At 42.6% G+C, this 20,000-nt stretch overlaps 1 protein-coding gene and 2 non-coding genes across 3 annotated transcripts in view; all 3 read left to right on the plus strand.

Moving 5' to 3' along the window:
- The first annotated feature begins 5,546 nt into the window (after positions 1 to 5,546).
- On the plus strand, positions 5,547 to 5,618 carry trnaw-cca (transfer RNA tryptophan (anticodon CCA)). Its single transcript has one exon. It is a non-coding gene; the product is annotated as a tRNA-Trp (tRNA).
- Positions 5,619 to 6,117: 499 nt separating this feature from the next.
- trnaw-cca (transfer RNA tryptophan (anticodon CCA)) lies at positions 6,118 to 6,189 on the plus strand. Its single transcript has one exon. It is a non-coding gene; the product is annotated as a tRNA-Trp (tRNA).
- Positions 6,190 to 16,095: 9,906 nt separating this feature from the next.
- The window catches only part of LOC142382709 (uncharacterized), a 5,119-nt gene continuing 1,214 nt past the window's right edge, over positions 16,096 to 20,000 (plus strand). Inside the window, exons 1-3 of the mRNA XM_075468831.1 lie at positions 16,096 to 16,142; positions 17,612 to 17,693; positions 17,951 to 20,000. The exon at positions 17,951 to 20,000 is cut by the window's right edge and continues 1,214 nt beyond it. Of these exons, the coding sequence (XP_075324946.1) occupies positions 16,096 to 16,142; positions 17,612 to 17,693; positions 17,951 to 20,000 (2,179 nt within the window). The remainder of the gene's footprint in view (positions 16,143 to 17,611; positions 17,694 to 17,950) is intronic.

Genomic DNA, 20,000 nt, shown 5'->3' on the forward strand with positions numbered 1-20,000 from the left:
CAGAGTGACAAACACATTTGCATCGGAGTGTTTTTCATGAAAAGCTTTTATTTTTTATATTCCTCTGGCCACTCGCAGCTCTGTTAATCAGCCCTCCGTCAGTCACATGCTGAAATGCACACACATAGACAAGTCTCGTGTATACGATATGCACGCACATATTGTTCTAACAACTGCACGGGGAGCTGTTGGGGAAGGGTTTTACTTCTCATCCTGACAGTAACAAGAAGAAGGAAGAGGCTGCTGGAGGAAACAGAAATGGGAACATTTAGATGAGATAATAAACTGACAGATTGAGTCTTATTCCAGCTTTTTTTGCTTTTATTCTAACACTTTGCAAACACTTTTACTGGCTATACTGTAGGGATAGGAATTGCTAAGATTTTTACGATTCCAATTCCATTTTCGATTCTGCTTAACGATTCGGTTCTTTGTCGGTTCCCTTATCGATTCTCATTTGGAGAAAAAGGACAACAAACCGGTCGATTAGCATCAACTTTGTTTAGTTTAGAAGTAACACGAGTCATGACCTCACAAACCCAACAACGGTGAGGTCCACATTGGTCTATCCTGGCCTGGGTAATTTAACTCTTCCCTGCTCTGGTGAAAGGAGAAGCTGGAGGTAGAGGTGAACTGGGGGTAGTACCACCAGCCTCTGGCTCTGAGCCAGTCAGGCTCTGTCTCTCATGATTTCATCTAAATGTAATGCCTGAGAAGGCATTCATTTAACCTTAACCGTTACTAACAGCAGGTTTTACAATGAGGCAAATGGTGCTAACATGATAGGCAGTGTTTGTTAGTTAGTTACCTGCAGTGTTAGCCGAGGACATGCTAACGTTGCTAACGTTGCTGGGTTCAGATTCACTGACGTTAATCATTCATTCATAGTTATTGCATGTTGGTAGTATTTCCTCCTTTTGGTGAAATATTCACTTTACAAGTTGCCCTGTTGTTGTCTATTTTAGGGATGTATAATCAAACTTTTGAGCGTTTGTACCGCTTGGGCGCCATGTTTACTGTTGGCTGCTGGCTGCGCTGGACTCGCCACGCAACGTTGCGTGGTGACGTCATTCGCGCCCACTGGAATCGATAAGAGAATCGTTTGCAAAATCGCCAAACGATTCCAAGGAATTGAAACACTGGGAACCGGTTCTCAACAAGAACCGATTTTCAATTCCCATCCCTAGTATAATGTGTAAAAAAGGAATTTGAATTCTGTGCAGCTTTTCTACATTTAAATCATCGGGATTTTCTCAGCTCGGTAAAACACATTTTTGCTCTTCGTTTGGTCTGGAGGTACAAATGTAAATTAAGGTTTTGAGCGCTCTGGACAAAACGTGAGAGTAAGAATGTAAGTAAGAAAGCTGCATTCTCCTTCATCAATATCAGCTACACGTTGTTTGTTGCAGTAGTGCCGGATATAATGACTTTCTTATATTCCCAATTTACCAAGCTGTCTTTGTCAGTTGACCTTATCTATCTGCTCAATGGAAAAAACCTCCATGGTACCAAATGTATTATGCCATGCATGTATAATGACATTACATTTGAGCCACACAGCTTTATCCCTTGAACCCGACTCCACCGTCACAGCTTTGAACAAGGCAACAGTAGGAGAATGCATTGTAATTAATGCCAAAGCCGAGCACTAAGAGGTATTTTGTTCGTGGAGCTCTTTAAGAATATGGATTATGAATGAGGGCGGGATCAGACCTGCTGTGGTTTCAATATGTATGAATCTTTTCACATGCAGCAAGCCCACAGCTTTATCTGCCACAGCAGGTGTGGAGCAGGCAGCACTTCTGACACCTGTGAAAAGCCGGCGAATGGTGTGCTGGGCCGGCCGATATGTGTTCCACAACGCTGCCATTCATTTCAGGAACAATGTTTTCAGGTATTATTACTATAAACAAGTGCTTTATTAATCAGGCAAAATGCTTTTAACTTTGCATTAGGGCTGGGCAACGATTAAAATGTCTAATCTAATTAATCACATGATTTCCCTGATTAATCACGATTAATCGCATTTGTACGCAAAATCCAAAAATGAATCCTAAAGTAGCGTATAGCTTTTAGCATTTAGCTTTATTTTAAATGTGCTGCCATATGAATGAAAGTGCCATAATATTTGTTGTGCAAACACACTTTTAACATCAGCATCTTTCTGTAGTTTTTATGTAGAAGCCTCGCTCCACTGTCTGTTTCCTTGAATGACTTGCTGCTATCAGTTGTGTGTTTTGCCTTTAAGTGATATTTTAGACTGGAACTACTACGCTGAGAAGACAATTCAACTTGGCTGTGTTTACAGATGACTTTGGTTCTGTCGACTCCGCCGTCTGGAAGAACTTTAACATGAAAATGGCCGAGTAAAAGTTCCGTACCCTTCTCCAGGTTTGGTGGATACGCCGATTAAATTCTGCAGCTGGCCCCGGTTCGAGTCCCGTATCGGACGGCCCTGTGCTGCGTGTTGTTCCCCCTCTCTCTGCCCCCTGCTTCCTGTCTCTCTGAACTTTCCCATCCATTAAAGGCACAAAAGCCCCCCCAAAAAAATAAATAAATAAAACCTGCGTTAATGCGCGATAAAATATTTATCGGCGTTAAATAATCAGCGTGTTAATGGATAATAATGAGTTAACTCACCCAGCCCTTGTTCTTTTTTAAGACCCATAAAACATATCTACAAAACATTTAAGGAATATAATTCTCTTAAAATGTGTGGAATGTGTAGAAACACATTTGTAACTGAGTCTACGTTCACCAATAATAACCTACAAGTGGTTGGTGGATGTATTTACCCTGAATTTAACACTCCAGTCGCACAGAGTCTTTACAAACAGACAACTGGCTATATTTGCTCTGCCAAAAACACAACAAACAGCATGAAATCTGTAAATAAGGACATGTAATGGATACTTCAGCCAGACACATTAAGGGGGAGACTGATACTTAATAGCAGTTGAGTTTCAGTGTGTAATGATTCCAAAGGAGAAAAGGCATCAAACCCAGAGGCTGTGTCACATAACCATGGAGGAAGATGGAGAAGGATGACACCATGCATTATGCAAGATGTCACGCACATGATTAAACACTTATCACAACAGCCCAGCTGCCAGTAAATGTCCGGGAAGCAGACCCCCTCTCTACCTTTAAGATCAGGCCTAAAACTTTCCTTTCTGACAAAGCTAATAGTTAGGGATGGCTCAGGTGATCCTGAAACATCCTATAGTTAAGCTGCTATAGGCCCAGCCTGCTGGGGGGCCTCACCTGTCACACCTTTCCTCACTTTACTCTCTTTTTCCCCCGTTTAATTTCCCGTTTAAGTTCATGTGACATCATTGTGGTCATTAACTCGTGTTTCCATGTTCCAACAGGTATCCTTTGAATGGTGTTACAGTGTTTTTCTAATCTTTCCTGTCCTCTCAGCCTCCAGACAGATGGCCACCCTTCCTGGTTCTGGTTCTGATGGAGGTTTCTTCCCGATAAAAGGGAGTTTTTTCTCTCCACAGTCGCCTTGTGCACGCTCAGGACGGGAGATTGGACCGAAGAGAGGTTTCGTTTTTGAATTGGCTCTGTATGAATGAATTGGATTAATTATTAATTGAACTAATTGGATTTGATTGGATGGGAATAGAATTTCAATTGGCTTGAATTGGACTGTATTATTGAAGTGCCTTGAGATGACTTTGGTGTAATTTGGCGCTTTATAAATAAAACTGAATTGAATTAACACTGGGAGTAACTTCAGACAAAAAGACTACACATGGCACCCAGTCAAGTCATCAAATGTTTCTTCTTCTTCTGTATCAGTGATTTAAGTTAGAAAAGGATGAACTCGTGAGTCATAAGAAAAGTGTATTTTCCATGCATTTTTCCACGAGTCCATGCATGCGCTGGTGCACATAAGCGTGTGAAAGAGTTCTCTGTGTGTGTGTGTGCGTGCGTGTGTGTGTGTGTGTGTGTGTGTGTGTGTGTGTGTGTGCGTGCGTGTGTGTGTGGATACGGTGTGCATATCTATTTGTGGGCTGGGGGATCCTCTCCTTCAGGTCTAATTACTTTAATGAGGGATGTCTCCCTCTCTATCAACCCTACCCAAGGGTACACATTAACATTCCCCCCACATAGTCATACACACCAACACTCACAATTAACCACAGATTCATCAGAAGAGTAAATACTCCATCCTGCCCTGTGAAACTTGTGCTCTCTTAAACCCTTACCGCTGCCAGAAAACAGCCCGGGTCCCTCGAGTCGAGCGATTCAGGCCAGACGAGCATCGTTTTTCCTCGGGTTCTTTAAATCTTCCCGTAGAAGCTTAAAGGTGGGAAAATGTTTTCTTATTCAGCAGATAAGACGATCTGGCGGTGGAGTCATTATTAGGCCGTGCAGGATCACGCTCAACCACTCTTCCAATTTAGAATCCAAAAAAACTGTCTGACAGCTGGATAACTGATGACTTTTTTTTCTGTTGTGTCTCACAACTATCACCCCAGCTGTGTGTAAAGCATTAGTGGGTTTTCATGTTTGTGTCAGTGTTGGTGACTGTGTTGAGCTTCAGAGGACAATCCAGCGTCACCAGGAGACGTGCATCACTAAGGGGCGAAGCTTTATTCACGAGAGAGCTGTGAGAGCCAGGAGGGTTTGTTATTCAAACTTGTGTAATGACAAAAGCCAAAGAATATGAAATAAACATGTTGAAACCATGATGTTGTCTTTCTGCGTGTCAGGGTTCAGGCGGAGCTGCAGCTCGATGATGCCCCCTCCTGGGCAAGACGGCGAACTGCAACAACTAGTCTGAGCGGAGCAAAACTGAGGTTCTCTTTTTCTCAAACAGGTTTCGCTGTTTTCTCTTAATATATTTATTGTTTTATCTCCACAGCTTTCATTGTCAGGTAAGGGCTGATCGAAAGTGATATAATAATGATTAATAAGTCCATAATTCTGATGATGCTGGATCACACCTATATGATTATTCTCAGAGGAGTCGGTTATTATAGTCTTCTCATAAAGAGCCTTCAGAAGGACTGAACTCAGTTACCTTTAATAATAAACCTTACGTATGTGAATTTCCCCATTGTGGAACAATATAGGGAAATCTAATCTAATATTTCAAAAGTGTATCAATCGGTTTCATGAGACTGTCAACTTACTTTTTTAATGAAAATGGAGTCATTCATGTATTCTCAACCCATAACATGGAATTACAATTCGTGAGATTCTTCATTCTTTGTTTTATTTGGGGGGGGAAAAGGATCTACAAACTCTACAAACAATTTTGATGCAATAAATCAAAATTACTCATCCAATCAGCACTTGGAGTGGCAACAATAGACTAGCGTCTGCTTCTTCCTCTTCTCAGTGACAGCAGAGACGAGATGGTAAGTTACAGAACAAAAAAGAAAATAAAAAAAATAGTATTTTATATGTATGTTTGTATGTGCCTACATAGGTAGGCACATACAAACATACATACATACATACATACATACATACATACATATACGTTATAATTATCTGCAGTATCAGAGATCAATCAAACTGCTTCATGTGACTCTGTGGCGCAATGGTAGCGTGTCTGACTCCAGATCAGAAGGTTGTGTGTTCAAATCACATCAGGGTCATTACTGAACCTTTATAGTTGCTGCATCACTGTTTACATGCTTTAAAGGGATAGTTCGCCTCTTTTGACATGAAGCTGTATGACATCCCATATTAGCAACATCATTTATGAACATTGCTAGTGCCAATAGCGCCAAGCGATTGTGAGGTCTTACTTTTTCTGGAGGGACGATTTTTGTGATGCAAATGTATTACTCTTTTGAACGCATATTGTTTTGAGAAGCAAGACGCTTTATTTTCGGGACCCTAGCAAACTAGCCGGACTACCTTTGTCAACGCCAAAACGAGGCTGGAACTCTGCTCACAGGACGCAGCAGGGGGTAAGAAAATTTTCATAAATTATATGGGATGTCATACAGCTTCATGTCAAAAGAGGCGAACTATCCCTTTAACCTGTACAATATTATTCTTCCACCAATGCATATAAACATGAATACATCCATCCATACATACAGGTTATAATTATCTGCAGTATCAGAGATCAATCAAACTGCTTCATGTGACTCTGTGGCGCAATGGTAGCGCGTCTGACTCCAGATCAGAAGGTTTTGTGTTCAAATCACATCAAGGTCATTACTGAACCTTTATAGTTGCTGAATCACTGTTTGCATGCTTTAACCTGTAAAATATTATACTTCCACCGATGCATGCATGCATGCATACAAACATACATTACGGTCATTCTGCAGACGCTTTTTTCCAAAGCGACTTACAATAAGTGTGCTCCACATCGGTAGGCAAAAGAACTTCAGGTCACAAGAAATCAAAAGTGCATTTCCTTCCAAAACCAAACAGTCAAGAGCATAACTAGTGCCAGAGTAAGTGCAGTAAGTTAGGTACCGAGACAAATGGGAAGACAATTTAGGAAACAAATAAGTGCGTAAGGAGCTAGGACGAAACAGAACCTAAGAGGGCGGATCAGGGTAGTGTTTCCTGAAGAGATGGTTTTCAGCTTGTGGCCAAAGATGGGCAGCGACATAGCTGTCCTGACATCAGGCAGGAGATTGTTCCACCATCGGGGCGCCAGAACAGAGAAAAGCTGTGACCGCGTGGATCGTGCGCAGGGACCCCTGAGTGAGGTGGCAAACGGCCGCCTGGTGGCCGCAGAGCGAAGTGGTCGGGCGGGAGTGCCTGACCACAGCCTGGAGGTATGAAGGAGCTGTTCCCTCCACTGCCCTGTAGGCCAGCACCAGAGTCTGAAACTGGATGCTGCAGCTACAGGGAGCCAGTGTAGAGAGCGGAGAAGGGGAGTGGTGTGGGAGAACTTTTGGAGGTTGAACACCAGACGAGCAGCAGCTTTCTGAACCAGCTCCAAAGGTCTGATGGCAGAAGCCGGGGCGCCAGCAAGGAGCGAGCTGCAGTAGTCCAGGCGGGAGATGCCCAGAGCCTGGATGAGCACCTGTGCTGCCTTGTCGGTGAGGAAGGGGCGAATCCTCCGGATGTTGTGGAGGAGGAATCGGCAGGAACGGGTCACTGATGCCATGTTTGCCGAGAACAACAGTTGGTCGTCCAGGGTCACACCCAGATTCCTCGCAGTCTGAGTTGACGTCACCACGGAGTCATCCATGGTGATGGCCAGGTCTCGGAATGGGCAGCCCTTCCCCGGGAGAAACACCAGCTCAGTCTTTTTCAGGTTGAGCTTAAGGTGGTGCATCGACATTCACCCCGAGATGTCTGCCAGGCACGCAGCAATGCGTACTTCCACTTGGGTGTCAGAAGGGGGAAAAGACAGAATCAGCTGGGTGTCGTCTGCATAGCAGTGGTAGGAAAAGTTATGGGAGTGGATGACAGAACCAAGAGATGATATGTAGAGGGAGAAAAGAAGAGGACCCAAGACCGAACCTTGGGGAACCCCGGTGGTGAGCCTACGTGGCTTCGACACAGACCCTCTCAGTGTGACCTGGTAGAAGCGATCTGTCAGGTAGGATGAGAACATGGAGAGTGCAGAGCCAGAAACCCCCATTCCCTCCAGGGTAGAGAGAAGGATGTGGTGGTTCACTGTGTCAGATGCTGCCGACAGGTCCAGGAGAATCAGGACAGAGGAGAGAGAGTTAGCTCGAGCAGTTTAGAGTGACTCAGTTACTGCTAGGAGGGCCGTCTCAGTTGAGTGGCCCACCTTGAACCCGGACTGGTGGGGATCCAAGAGGTTGTTCTGGTGGAGGTAAGATTACAGTTGTTTGAAGACAGCACGTTCAAGAGTTTTGGACAGGAAGGATAGAAGGGATACCGGTCTGTAGTTCTTGATCTCTGAAGACAAGGCAAGTTTATTTGTACAGCACAATTCAACAAGGCGATTCAAAGTGCTTTACAGAGACATTAAAACAGTAGAAATAAAAAGCATGATTTAAATTTTAAACAAAAAAGAAAGAAATAAGAACAACAGATAATCAGTAGTAAAAATGTGATTAAGTTTTGAGCTTTATTCAAACGCAGCTGAAAATAGGTGTGTCTTTAACATGGACTTGAACTCTCGACCCTTCAAACCAACTCTTGAAGGGTCAAGAGTTGGTTTCTTTAGAAGAGAAGTGACTCTGGCAGTCTTGAAAGCAGAAGGAAAAGAGCCTGATGTCAAAGCATATTAATGAGGTGGGTCAGATAAGGAAGAAGATCAGGTGAAGATCAGAAGGAAGGAGAGGGGAAGGGACCGGGTCAAGGGAACATGTGGTGGGATGGCCAGATGTTCCAAGGCGAAGGACCTCATTTGCAGAGAGGGGAGAGAAGAAGGGTAGAGAGAGAAAGAAAAACAGTTTTTTTTATGAATCATTTCCAAACCGATTCGCAGTTGCATCACTGAGGTAAAAAGAAGAACGAACTGTTATCTCTGTTCAGCAGGGAGTGATCAGAAAAGAGGATGTTCGTGCAAATACAGAACTGAGCAGCGCGAGAAAGGACACGACATGATAACCTGTCGCAATCCATGCTAAAAAACTCTCACTAACACACGTGCATATATCAGAGTCGACCACGTACTGTACGTGTTTATCTTTGCACAAAGCTGGATAAAAGGATAAAAGAGCCTGTACTGTGAAGAATGTGTCATAAGACAAAATTAATAAGTAAATGAATACAAAAGTGTAAGAGAAAATATTCCATTCAGGGGAACAGCCGTAACAGGGCAGGCTCTCTTTGTCGTGGCAGCAGATGCTTTTTCTACAGAAATGTAGCAATCCGCTGGTTACCCACCACCCCGTCATGAGAACTAATGAAATGAAGAATATTCTGAAAGAGGGCTCGGGTGTTTGCTCTGGCGGGAGTCTGAACCAGAAACAGAAGCCTGGAGGTCCTGGGAGTCAGCCAGGGACGGGATGCTGACTGCAGCGCAAGAAAAGGTCCAATCTACATGGAAATACTGGGCTTTTTGGACTTTCCAACATTACATGGAGCTTGTGTGTGAGCTCTATGCCTGAGAGATCCAGGCCGGACTGTTCTCTGGTAAGTTGTAAACATGGAGGCATCAGGTGGCTGTTCTCCAGCACCCACCGAACCGTGCAGCCCTGCAGAGAAAATGTTCTGGTGACCACATCTGGGGCAGATGGAGAGACCGACGAATGCTTGGACCTAAAAATGGGAGAAGTTGGGTTTGTTTTCAACAAGCTGCCGAACATCTGGTCTCAGCTCGTGCTTTGCAGCGGGCCGCCCAGGAACCCACGAGCAGAGGGAGGAAAACCTGTAATGCACCTCAGATGCACGCGAGTCTGTGAATGTGGAGGCTGCGGTTTGGCTTTTTCTGACCAGCATCCACATATACACTGGAAAAAATGCCCCTCCAAAAAATAAGTAAGAAAAACAACAAATACAAGACGTTTTTGCTTGAAATAAGCAAAAAAATCTGCCAATGGAACTAGTGAAAATCGGCTTGTCAAGATTTCTTGAAATAAGATGTGATATTTGGGACTTTTGAGATAAAAGTGATCTTGAAATTAGCTTAAAAACCTCTTCAAATGTCAAAAAAAGCTTGTTTCGGGGCGGTCTGTGGCGTAGTAGGTTGAGCAGGCGCCCCACGTTGAGAGGCTATAGTCCTCGCTGCAGCTGGCCCTGGTTTGAGTCTTGCACTGGATGGCCCTTTGCTGCATGTCAGCCCCCTCTCTCTGCCCCCTGCTTCCTGTCTCTCTCCAACTGTCCTATCATTAAAGGCCCCAAAAAAAAGCTTGTTTCATGTGAAATATGACTCAAAACAATTTGTTTTCAAGACTTTTTCATTTAACAAGATATTCCAGATGTATTGTCTTCAAACAAGTCCCTATATCTGGCTGAAATAGTGCTTGTTAGGCAGTTGTGTCTTATATTAAGTGTAATGAGATATTTTGACTAGAAATGAGACAAATATACTTGGTGAGACTTTGATTTTTTCCAGTGTAGGCCAGATAAATAAAGGCAGCTCAGTCTGAAGCCCATTGTTGACTGAACTTAAAGCACTATAACCTTTTTTTTTTAAATCAGGAAAAGGAAGTCATTAGATTCTCTTTGGTAGGATGCCCTGAGCAAGACGGGCAGCAGCTGTATCAGCATTTATCACAGCTTTACACACTGAATTTACACCAAACAGCATCACTGAGGTGAGGGCAAGGCATCCCTGCCTGACAACAACCAAAGTAAAAAGATCATGGGCAGTCATCACAGGTCAAACTGGAGGAGTTCTAGTTAGACAGATGTTTCTGCCTCAACTTCTTCAGATGTTGGTGGGATCTGCTCCTTCAGCTTCTACCGTTTCTGCTCCTGATTCCAAACCCAGTTCCAGATTTACACACATTTAAAAGAAATTTAGGAGCGAAGACAATGACTTTCTGTGTATTGTTGAGTCGTGTGTCTCAGGAGAGATGGTGAAAGCAGCTTTTAATGTACAGATGTGCAGATGTTTGAGTGCACAGGGGAGCGCAGCACGCCATCCAGCCTTAGCGAGCATCGTGGGTGAGTTTGAATGTTCTAATGAACCTATATGCATATTTACACATGACATGAAACACAAACTGCAGGTTTAGTTGCTGTTTCCTTACAGTTCTACACACATCTTAGTCTTCCACTGTTTCCAAAGGCATCCAGAAAACTGTAAAAGTGTTGAACTTTTTTTTATTTTCCAGGCTTTCTGTTTGCTGAACAGCCGTCTCACACGTCTCAAGAACACATCTTCTCCACTTCTGCAGGATCCCGTCGGCCGGCCCTCCCGTGGCACTTTTAGCCAGAATCGTCTCCAACAGATCCGCTGGATGAGTTGAACCTGCTTCAGATACGAGAGGCCGGGCCTCGGGTGGTAAAGTGATCAGCACGTTGGCGGAGTCTTCGTGGCTCAGTAAGTTTTACACTAAATAAATAAGTGGTCGTAAACAAACGGTGAAGCAACGATTGAGAAACATAGCAGATCAGATTAAATGCAGTGTTACAACCACCTCCAAACAGAAGTTTTTGGACAAGTCATCCCAGAAAAGGAACCCCTCCCGTGAGGTTTGATCAGGTATTTAAACCCTTGACTGAGAGTAAATTCAGGAGGTTCACTCTGCAGAAACCTTCAGTCCCGTCATCATCTCAGTTCCAGCACAACTCTCTGAGCTGAACCAACCGCTTCAGGTTCCAGGTGAGCTCAACAGGTAAAAACTAGGAACAGGCTTTGAAAGTATGATTACTTTTGGGCTTTGTTGGCCTTTATTTGGCTGCTGGATTGATGACATGCTTGAAATAAAGTTATATTGTTTGAAATCTTATTTCAAACATTGATATTCTAAATGTATTTCATTCCATACAACCTGAACTCTGCGGGGCACCTTCACATGTGTTTTCTTTAGTTTGGGGAAGAATTACTAATGTGTCGACGTAGATAAAGTGGTAAATACAGATATTACAGCTTCTGGCGTTGTGGTTTGATGGTGTACATGAGCCCAGTTTTATCAGATAACACTAAGTTAGAAGATTTGTTTCTTAGCCGCTCACTGTGTTTCTGTGTTCCTCATATTTTGCAGCGTAATGGCAGGACATCTGCGGCTCCTGATCCTCATCGGCCTCCTCGTCCTCTGCAAAGAGTCCGGTATGACAGCTTTAACATTTCAGAACTGAAAGAGAAGCTTTGCTCGGTTACATCCGACAATTCCTTTAACAGCCTATTAAAGCCTTTTTTTTTTTCTTTTTTTTTAGAGGAACTCCAAAACCTCGCAAGCCAACTTTAATAAATTATTATCAAACATCCATGAAATTTCAAATATAAAAGTACAGGTATTAATGTAAATGGGGCGAATCTGAAACATGTTAAATCATATGTGTCAAACTCAAGGCCCGCGGGCCAAATGTGGTCCGCCACGTCATTTTATGTGGCCCGCGAGAGCTTAAAAGGTCTGATTGTCTAAAAATAAATAAGTCAAAGTGACCAAAAACTACGTTTCCCGCAATGCATGCCGATTATGTTACGCGCAAAGTGACGGCATTCCGCCACTGGACTGCAATGTTTCCAAATCAATGCGATTTTCCCAAAAAGTGGAATTGAGAAATACAAATAATGATCCCAAAATGTCCAGGAAGAGAAAAACTGATGCAGATGCCCTTCCATCTGCATCAATTTTTCTGTTTCAAGAAAGATTGGAAGGCGAGTACGTGTTTGTGCTTCAAGGAGAAAAAACGGTATGTGTTTTGTGTTATGAGGCGGTGGTCAAAGAGTACGATCTACGTCCGCATTCTGAGACCAAACACGGAGCTCAGTGTGCCGACATCAGGCATCAAGAAAAACAACAAACTGCCCAAGAATTAAAAGGCAAACTGCGATCGCAGCAGAACGTGTTCCCGAAAGCCACAACCGGACACAACGCAGCAGTAAAAGCTAGCTTTGTTTGATATTTCAAGTGATATTTTAGACTGGAACTACTACGCTGAGAAGACAATTCAACTTGGCAGTGTTTACAGATGACTTTGGTTCTGTCGACTCCGCCGTCAGGAAGAACTTTAAAATGAAAATGGCCGAGTAAAAGTTCCGTACCCTTCTCCATGTTTGGAGGATCCGCCGATTAATTTCTTTTCCGGTTCCACAGCACAAAATAAAAGCCTATGAGCAAAAGATGTTTACAAAATAAAAGCCTGTAAGCAACAGACTTTTACTAAATAAAATAAATAATTAAACAGGGGTGGTCCGAGGCATTATGGGTTGAGCAGGCACCCCATGCCCCATAGTCCTCACTGCAGCTGGCCCCGGTTCAAGTCCCGCATCAGACAGCCCTGTGCTGCGTGTCGTTCCCCTTCTCTCTGCCCCCTGCTTCCTGTCTCTCAGAACTTACCTATCTATTAAAGGCACAAAAGCCCCCCAAAAAAATTATTTAAAAAAATAAATAAATAAATAAAATAAAACCTGCGTTAATGCGCGATAAAATATTTTAAATAATCGAAGTTAAATAATTAACGAGTTAACTCGCCCAGCCCTAATTATTATTATTATTTGTGTTAGTTTATTAGTTTAAAATCAATAAGTGAAGTGTGTGTCGCTGATTTTTGTGTAATAAACTATTTGAATATCATTAATTTGCTTTTGGAGTGGGTTTTGAAAATGACCACGGACTCATGACATCGTCAGGATCTGAAAACTGCTTCTCTCCACCATAGAGTGATGAAAGTTAACCAACATCTTATCTGATTAACCTTCTGTAGAAATGTCAGATCATGCTGTGGTCTTTGTTGGGAAAACTGTGATGTCAAACAGCATCAAACTTACAGAAAAGAATCTGATGTTTCACCCTAAAAGAGGGAACTTTCCCCTCACATGTAGGAAGAAGCTAAAGGTGAACAAAAGCTCTAAAGCTGTCTCACACTGATGACAGTCTGAGCCTGTCAAACACCTTCCCTTTGCTCCAGATGTTTGCCCCTTTCTGTTGTATTGCAGCTGTTTAGTAAGTGCCAATAAATAGATTTCTGTCTCAGTGTGGTTCTGACGGCTGAGCTTACATGTGTCCGTCAATCTTTTATACCTAAACAGATGAACTATTGAAGGGCCAGGTCCAAATAATCCCAGAAAATCCCCTAACCTGTGCACAAAATTAAACTCTTCACTGTCTGAACATTACAGAGCAGAAGGAGGATGGATGGGAGAGTCTCCGCCCTGATACCGCTGCACTGCCACGCCTGTCTGAACACGCGTTTCACCAGCGGCTCGAGTACTCTTCAAAAACCAGGTACCATGATAGATGTTCAGCATGTGTCACACTGCAGCCCTTTAAAGTTCAGATTTGTTGCTTGGAGACAACTTCTTCTGTGGGTTTGATCAATTTAGTTCAGTTTATTTAAATTGCAACACTTAAACCAGTTTAATACAAGTCCAATTAAAGCCTGAGTCACAGGTTTTGGAACTGTACTCATATAATGCCGATTGATAAAAGGTCCATCTGAGAGAGCAACAAGTTAGAATGTTATCACCGTTACTAGAAAACTTCTGAAGAAATTTTGATGGGTGCCAAGTTACTACCCGCCCAGAGACAGTGGCAGTTGAGTGTTTCCTGTCACATATAAACTTTGAATCATGTCTTTGTGATGTCGTATGGCTGAGTTATGAGGCCTCCAAAATTCCTCTGCGAGGCCCAAAATGCTGAAGACAGTTCTGTCATTTTTAATCAAGGTCCTGTTTAAAATACAGCTTTTATGGCATTTTCAAAATTACCCTTACTATCAATTTAACCCTTTAACAACCCCACCAAGAAAAAAACTGTGAAAAAATTATTTCTTTGCATTTCTTTTACCCTTGGGGGAGTCATAAGAAAAATCAATAATTTTTTTTTTAACAGACCCTGTGGTTTTTAAAATATTGATCTCTACCAAACGGTTGAGATTTCACTTAATGGTTTAAGTGCATAACTTCATGAAAATACCAGGAACAGTAGATAAATTCAAATAAAATGCTAATTTATGAAGAAATGAACAACAAAAAATGTCTGGGGCACTGGATACACTTTATTTCTGTTAGTATGCCACAAAACACTGCTGGTTTTATTTCAACCAAGGGAAATATTGCTTCGAACAAGGAAAATATTGCTTCGAACAAGGAAATATTGCATTTCTAATTTTCCCATCTTGACTGTATCTGTGTTAAAGTGCAACAGCACAAAATTCTCACATTCAATCCACTTCTGATTATATGTAACAGTGCAAAACATTCATGTTTGCATTCAAAAAGGAAAAGAAAATACTGCAAAACAATATAAACATTTGCATTTCTCGCTTTAATATCTCAACACACCTCGTCTGTGTTGATGCAACAGCAGTCATGTTTTATGGGATACAAGAGTCACATTTCTCATGGAAATAGTATTGCTGGTTACCATTTAAACTTTGAAAAAACATTGCAAACACAGGAAAACATTTCCAAACAGAGTGCGCAGCTTTGTACCATAGAAGATTTTAGTGTCCATCTAGTAGTTGTAGAACAAGTTAAAATGAAATTCTTATTAAAAATGTTAGTAATATTAATATACCAGCCTGTGTCATTTAGTTAAAATGGAATTAGTTGCAAAAATTATGATTTTTCCACATTTATTCTAGGGTTTTACCATATTTACTAATATCAACTCAGAAAGTCACAAAAATTACTTTGTAAAATAATTCTCTCAGCATATTCATGATTTATAACATTGTAATAACACTTAATGTTTCATATTTACAGCCATAGATGAAAATGAGTTTTGATTTTATAGCAAAAAAGTAAATTTTAATTACATTAGCTTAATTTGCTACATTTACCATAAAGCGACAAATCAACCATTTGGTCGAGCATGTTTTTAAAAAATTATTAGACATTTAATTTAGGTTTTTAGGTGGTATCAAGTAACATAATTCTGTTTAGTAAGGTCTCTAACACTATCATATGTCAAAAAATTATTCCTACCTTTCAAAGTTTTACTAAAAAAAGTCAACATGTCGGGAAGGATTTTCGTGTTTCCGACTTCCTAGTTGGAGGGGGGATGACAAAGAATACTATTTAAAGACACAGTGTCCCCTAGTGGATTTCTTTAGCGCAACGTACCTCAGCCAAGTGGTAGAGATGGCTCAACCAGGTTAAGCTAAGTTAGGCACTCATCTCATTGAGATATAGTGACCCAAAATGTGCTCAACCATATGGTTGAGCGGGCAGTTAGGAGAAAAGCGGAGCAGATTTATAACATGAAGCTGTTATAACAGGGCATCCATCTTGGCTCTGCCCTCATAAGCAGTCTTAGAACAGAGCACGCTCATAACCTGTTGCTACGGGATACAGGTGCGCGTGTGTAACAGAGAGCTAACTGCCTTTTGTACACACACTATGGCTTCTTAAACTTGGAGGTTTTTTTTGACTGCCCTCTCTCGAACAAACGGTCGCTGTTCGAAAAGTAAAAGTCGTATCCGAATAATTCTTGAACCGTCAGCGCCGCAAGAGATGGCAGAAGCCAGCAGTGTAATTTCTATTCTGCTACTATGTTTGGCTCATTTTTTATGGCAGTTTTAAAAATAATTTTCACATTGATTTCATGATTTGGGGCGTTTATAATGGAGCTGGAGTGCCGACCTCCGCGCTCACAGCAGGGAGGCAATTTGTGAGAAATCTGTGAGGCAGAGCTCAATGAGTGTGACTTTGGTTGAAAGAGGACCAAAATACCTACGTTTTGAAGTAAAATTTGTCCAGATCGGGAAGACATTTTGGACATGAGAGGCATTTGTTCGAGGAATTGGTGCAGTATCGGATTTAGAGTGAGGATTAGAGTGGGAGAAGCACCTCAGCCGAGTTTTAGTCTTTCTAAAATGTAAACTGACGTTGTGTCAAAGCTGTTTAATGTATTAACAAACCCTTTAGTTCAGTTAAAGTTGAGTGTTAGCTGTCACATATAAACTTTGAATGCTGTCTTTGTGATGTTGTATGGCTGAGTTATGAGGCCTCCAAACTGCCAAGTTTGGCCTCCAAACTGCCAAAAACTGACCTATTTTTTGAATTTCAATGCATTTTCGGATCCACAATTTTCCCATTTCTTCCCATTTTGCCGGAATTCCTTTCCACTAATGAGAGCCAAAAGTATATTAAACAGCTTTGTCACAACGGCAGTTTACATTTTAGGATGACTAAAACTCGGCTGAGGTCCGTTTCACACTCAAATCCTCACTCTAAATTCGATACTGCACCAATTCCTCGAACAAATGCCTCTCATGTCCAAAATATCTGCCTGATCTGGACAAATTTTACTCAAAAACGTAGGTATTTTTGTCCTCTTTCAGCCAAAGTCACCCTCATTGAACTTGTTCTCACAGATTTCTTACAAATCACCTCTGGGCGCAGAGAGTGCCACATTCCGCCCATTATAAACATGGAAAATTGTCAAATCAATGTGAAAAAAGATTTTTGCCATAAACTGCCATAAAAAACTAGCCACACATAGTAGCAGAATAAAAATTACACCGCTGGCTTCTGCCGTCCCTTGTGGCACTGACGATTCAAGAATTATTTCGATACGACTTTTACTTTCGAACAGCGATTGTTTTTCGAGGTTAAGAAGCCATAGTGTGTGCAAAAGGGCAGTTGGCTCTCTCTTTTACACACGTACACACACACCTGTCTCCCATAGCAACTAATTATGAGCCACCTCTGTTCTAACATTGCTTATGAGGGCAGAGCCAAGATGGATGCCCTGTTATAACAGCTGCATAAAGCTGCTAATAGGTGTTATGTGTACAATATAACATTACAGCCTCTGTCTCTGGGCGGGCAGTAGCTTGGCACCCATCAAAATTTCTTCAGAAATTTTCTAGTTGGTAATAATGTTGGATTGTTATCACCATTATTGGTATCCATCTCCTGTGATCAGCCTGTTCACACTGCTGCAGCTTGACAAGCATTTCAGATGTTCCTGTTGTGGTCCCAGCTGGGCTTCTCTTCTTAGGGAAAGACTTCTTTATCCACAATAATAGTCTCTCATCTTTCTTATGCGTGAGTGACATAGAGCGAACTGCCAATTGAACTGAGATGAAAAATGGCAGTTGAATTCCTCTTGGTAACCTGTTCATTTTCCATCAGGTTGGACCAAAGCCTCATGAGCTCGCTGGATGGGTTTCAGGAGTGTGGAAACTTCACGGCTTGTGTCATAAAAGAGGAGAAGGTTGGTGAACTGAAACAAGACCAAAAACATCACAGTTCATCCCTCTTACTGTGTTTATTCTTAAATTCTTCATTAAGAATGTTCATAAAAACCAAAGAAGATCCAGATTCTGGTCTTTACGGCAGAACTCTCTGCTCCCCGCGATGCTGAATCAGGTCCTCCTGTTGGCAGTCGCTCTTAATTTGTGCAACCAAACAGAAATCATATTAAATCAGTCCAATGCTCTGCAGCATCTTAGCCTGTGCTTTCTTTTCCAGGATCTTGACAACCTCTTGGCACATATTGAGAACCAGAAGACGGATGATTGGTTGCTTTCAGCTTCAGAGATGTCTCACAGCTACAGCCTGAAACTTCTGGTCATGACTGACAAAGAAAAGTCAACAAATGACAGAGTCCATCAGGAATACAGCATGGATCCAGAGTACTCAGTAATAGTCAGTGAGGAATGTCTGTACAATGCATCCTGTGTACCAGAAGTAGACAGCAACACTGTAGTGAAAGTATTTGGAAGTGTTTCAGAGGATGGACAGACTGTATCTGGTCTTTCTGGATCATCACTTGCAAATCTTATACTGAAAAGTCGACTGGAAGCAGCAGCAGTTTTCTCTCTTGATGGAAACACAACCACAGAGTTCCACCGTAATTTCATCAGAGTTTTTATGCTCCGTGGCCTGAAGGCAGCCTTAGAAACCAACCTGGAGAATCAGCAGATTTACCAGGTGATGGATCAATCCGACTCTGTTTCCAGCTACAGAATTCCCCAAAGAGCCGCTGATCACAGCACTCAGTATGACCACCAGCAGATAATCATGTTACAGGATGATGAAGTGGTCAGAAAAGCTGCTACCTATCTTTATGAGAAGCATCCAGCGGTTAGCTCAGTCTATGTTCTTGATAACAACCAAAGACCAAAACTGATTGATGGTAAATCAGGGCCTCTGTCAGAGAACAGCAGGCTGGTGCTGGTGGGCCACGGAGCAGGAGATGCCTCAGGAGAGATGAGACTATCAGGGTACAGAGCCCAAGATGTGGCCAGAATCATCCAAAGCACCTCCAGGGTCAGCAACAAAATCAAAAGCACCAGAGTGGTGGCCTGTGAGGTCGGATCAGATGAAGGGTTCATAGAAAGCGTGCTGAAGGAGCTCCATGGAGCCGGCGTTGAGACGGAGTTGCACCTGTGGAACACGGTTGTCCAGGTCACAGAGAAAGGCCAGATCATCACCGAAGAAGTCTCTGGGGACGGACTGCAGTGGAGACATAAAGACTCCAGCAAAAAAGTGGTGGCAACTATTGACAGGAATGGAGCGGTGACAAGAAGACACGAGTCTGGCAGCAAAGGAGAGATTATTTTCACCAAAGAAAGAAACATTCTAATGCCCCCTAAAAAAAAGCCTGGAGCGGGAAGACAACCAGCCGGAGCGGGAAGACAACCAGCCGGAGCGGGAAGACAACCAGCCGGAGCGGGAAGACAACCAGCCGGAGCGGGAAGACAACCAGACGGAGCGGGAAGACAGCCAGCCGGAGCGGGAAGACAACCAGACGGAGCGGGAAGACAACCAGCCGGAGGGGGAAGACAACCAGACGGAGCGGGAAGACAACCAGACGGAGCGGGAAGACAACCAGACGGAGCGGGAAGACAGCCAGCCGGAGCGGGAAGACAACCAGCCGGAGCGAGAAGACAACCAGCCGGAGCGGGAAGACAACCAGCCGGAGCGGGAAGACAGCCAGCCGGAGCGGGAAGACAACCAGACGGAGCGGGAAGACAACCAGCTGGAGCCGTAAGACCACCAGACGCTCCAAAAACATTCATTGACCCACAGGTTTATAACGAACTTGATCAAAATAGATTTGGTTCAGTTGAAGAAATAAAAGAGGCTTTTAAAGAACTTGAAGGTCTGACGTGGGGAATGTTTCACTCAGAAGGACGACCACAGAGAATGGAAGCCAACAACCTACAAAACATAGGAAATAACTTTGTAATATTAAAGAAACAAGGGGATAGCGCAAGTCAGATAACTGAAGAGCAGGATCTAAGACAAGTCCTTCAAAACTGTTATGAAATTAATTCAGGAATACAAACCAGGGCGATAATTCGTCACTATGGAAACTTTGGAGAAGGTGAACCCACATACATGCTGGTCAGTGACTGGATATTTTATGTTGAACCTGTTAGTCTTTATGTTTTTGTAGTTGGAAAAAGGTTAGACAACAATGAAAGAGAAAATAAAGATCGTATCAAGAATCTTGTTAATCTGATTTCGTCCCTGAATAAAAAAGGTAAAGAAAGCTACAACAACATAAGAAGTA

This window comes from Odontesthes bonariensis, chromosome 6, assembly GCF_027942865.1.
Source record: "Odontesthes bonariensis isolate fOdoBon6 chromosome 6, fOdoBon6.hap1, whole genome shotgun sequence".
NCBI lineage: Eukaryota > Metazoa > Chordata > Actinopteri > Atheriniformes > Atherinopsidae > Odontesthes > Odontesthes bonariensis.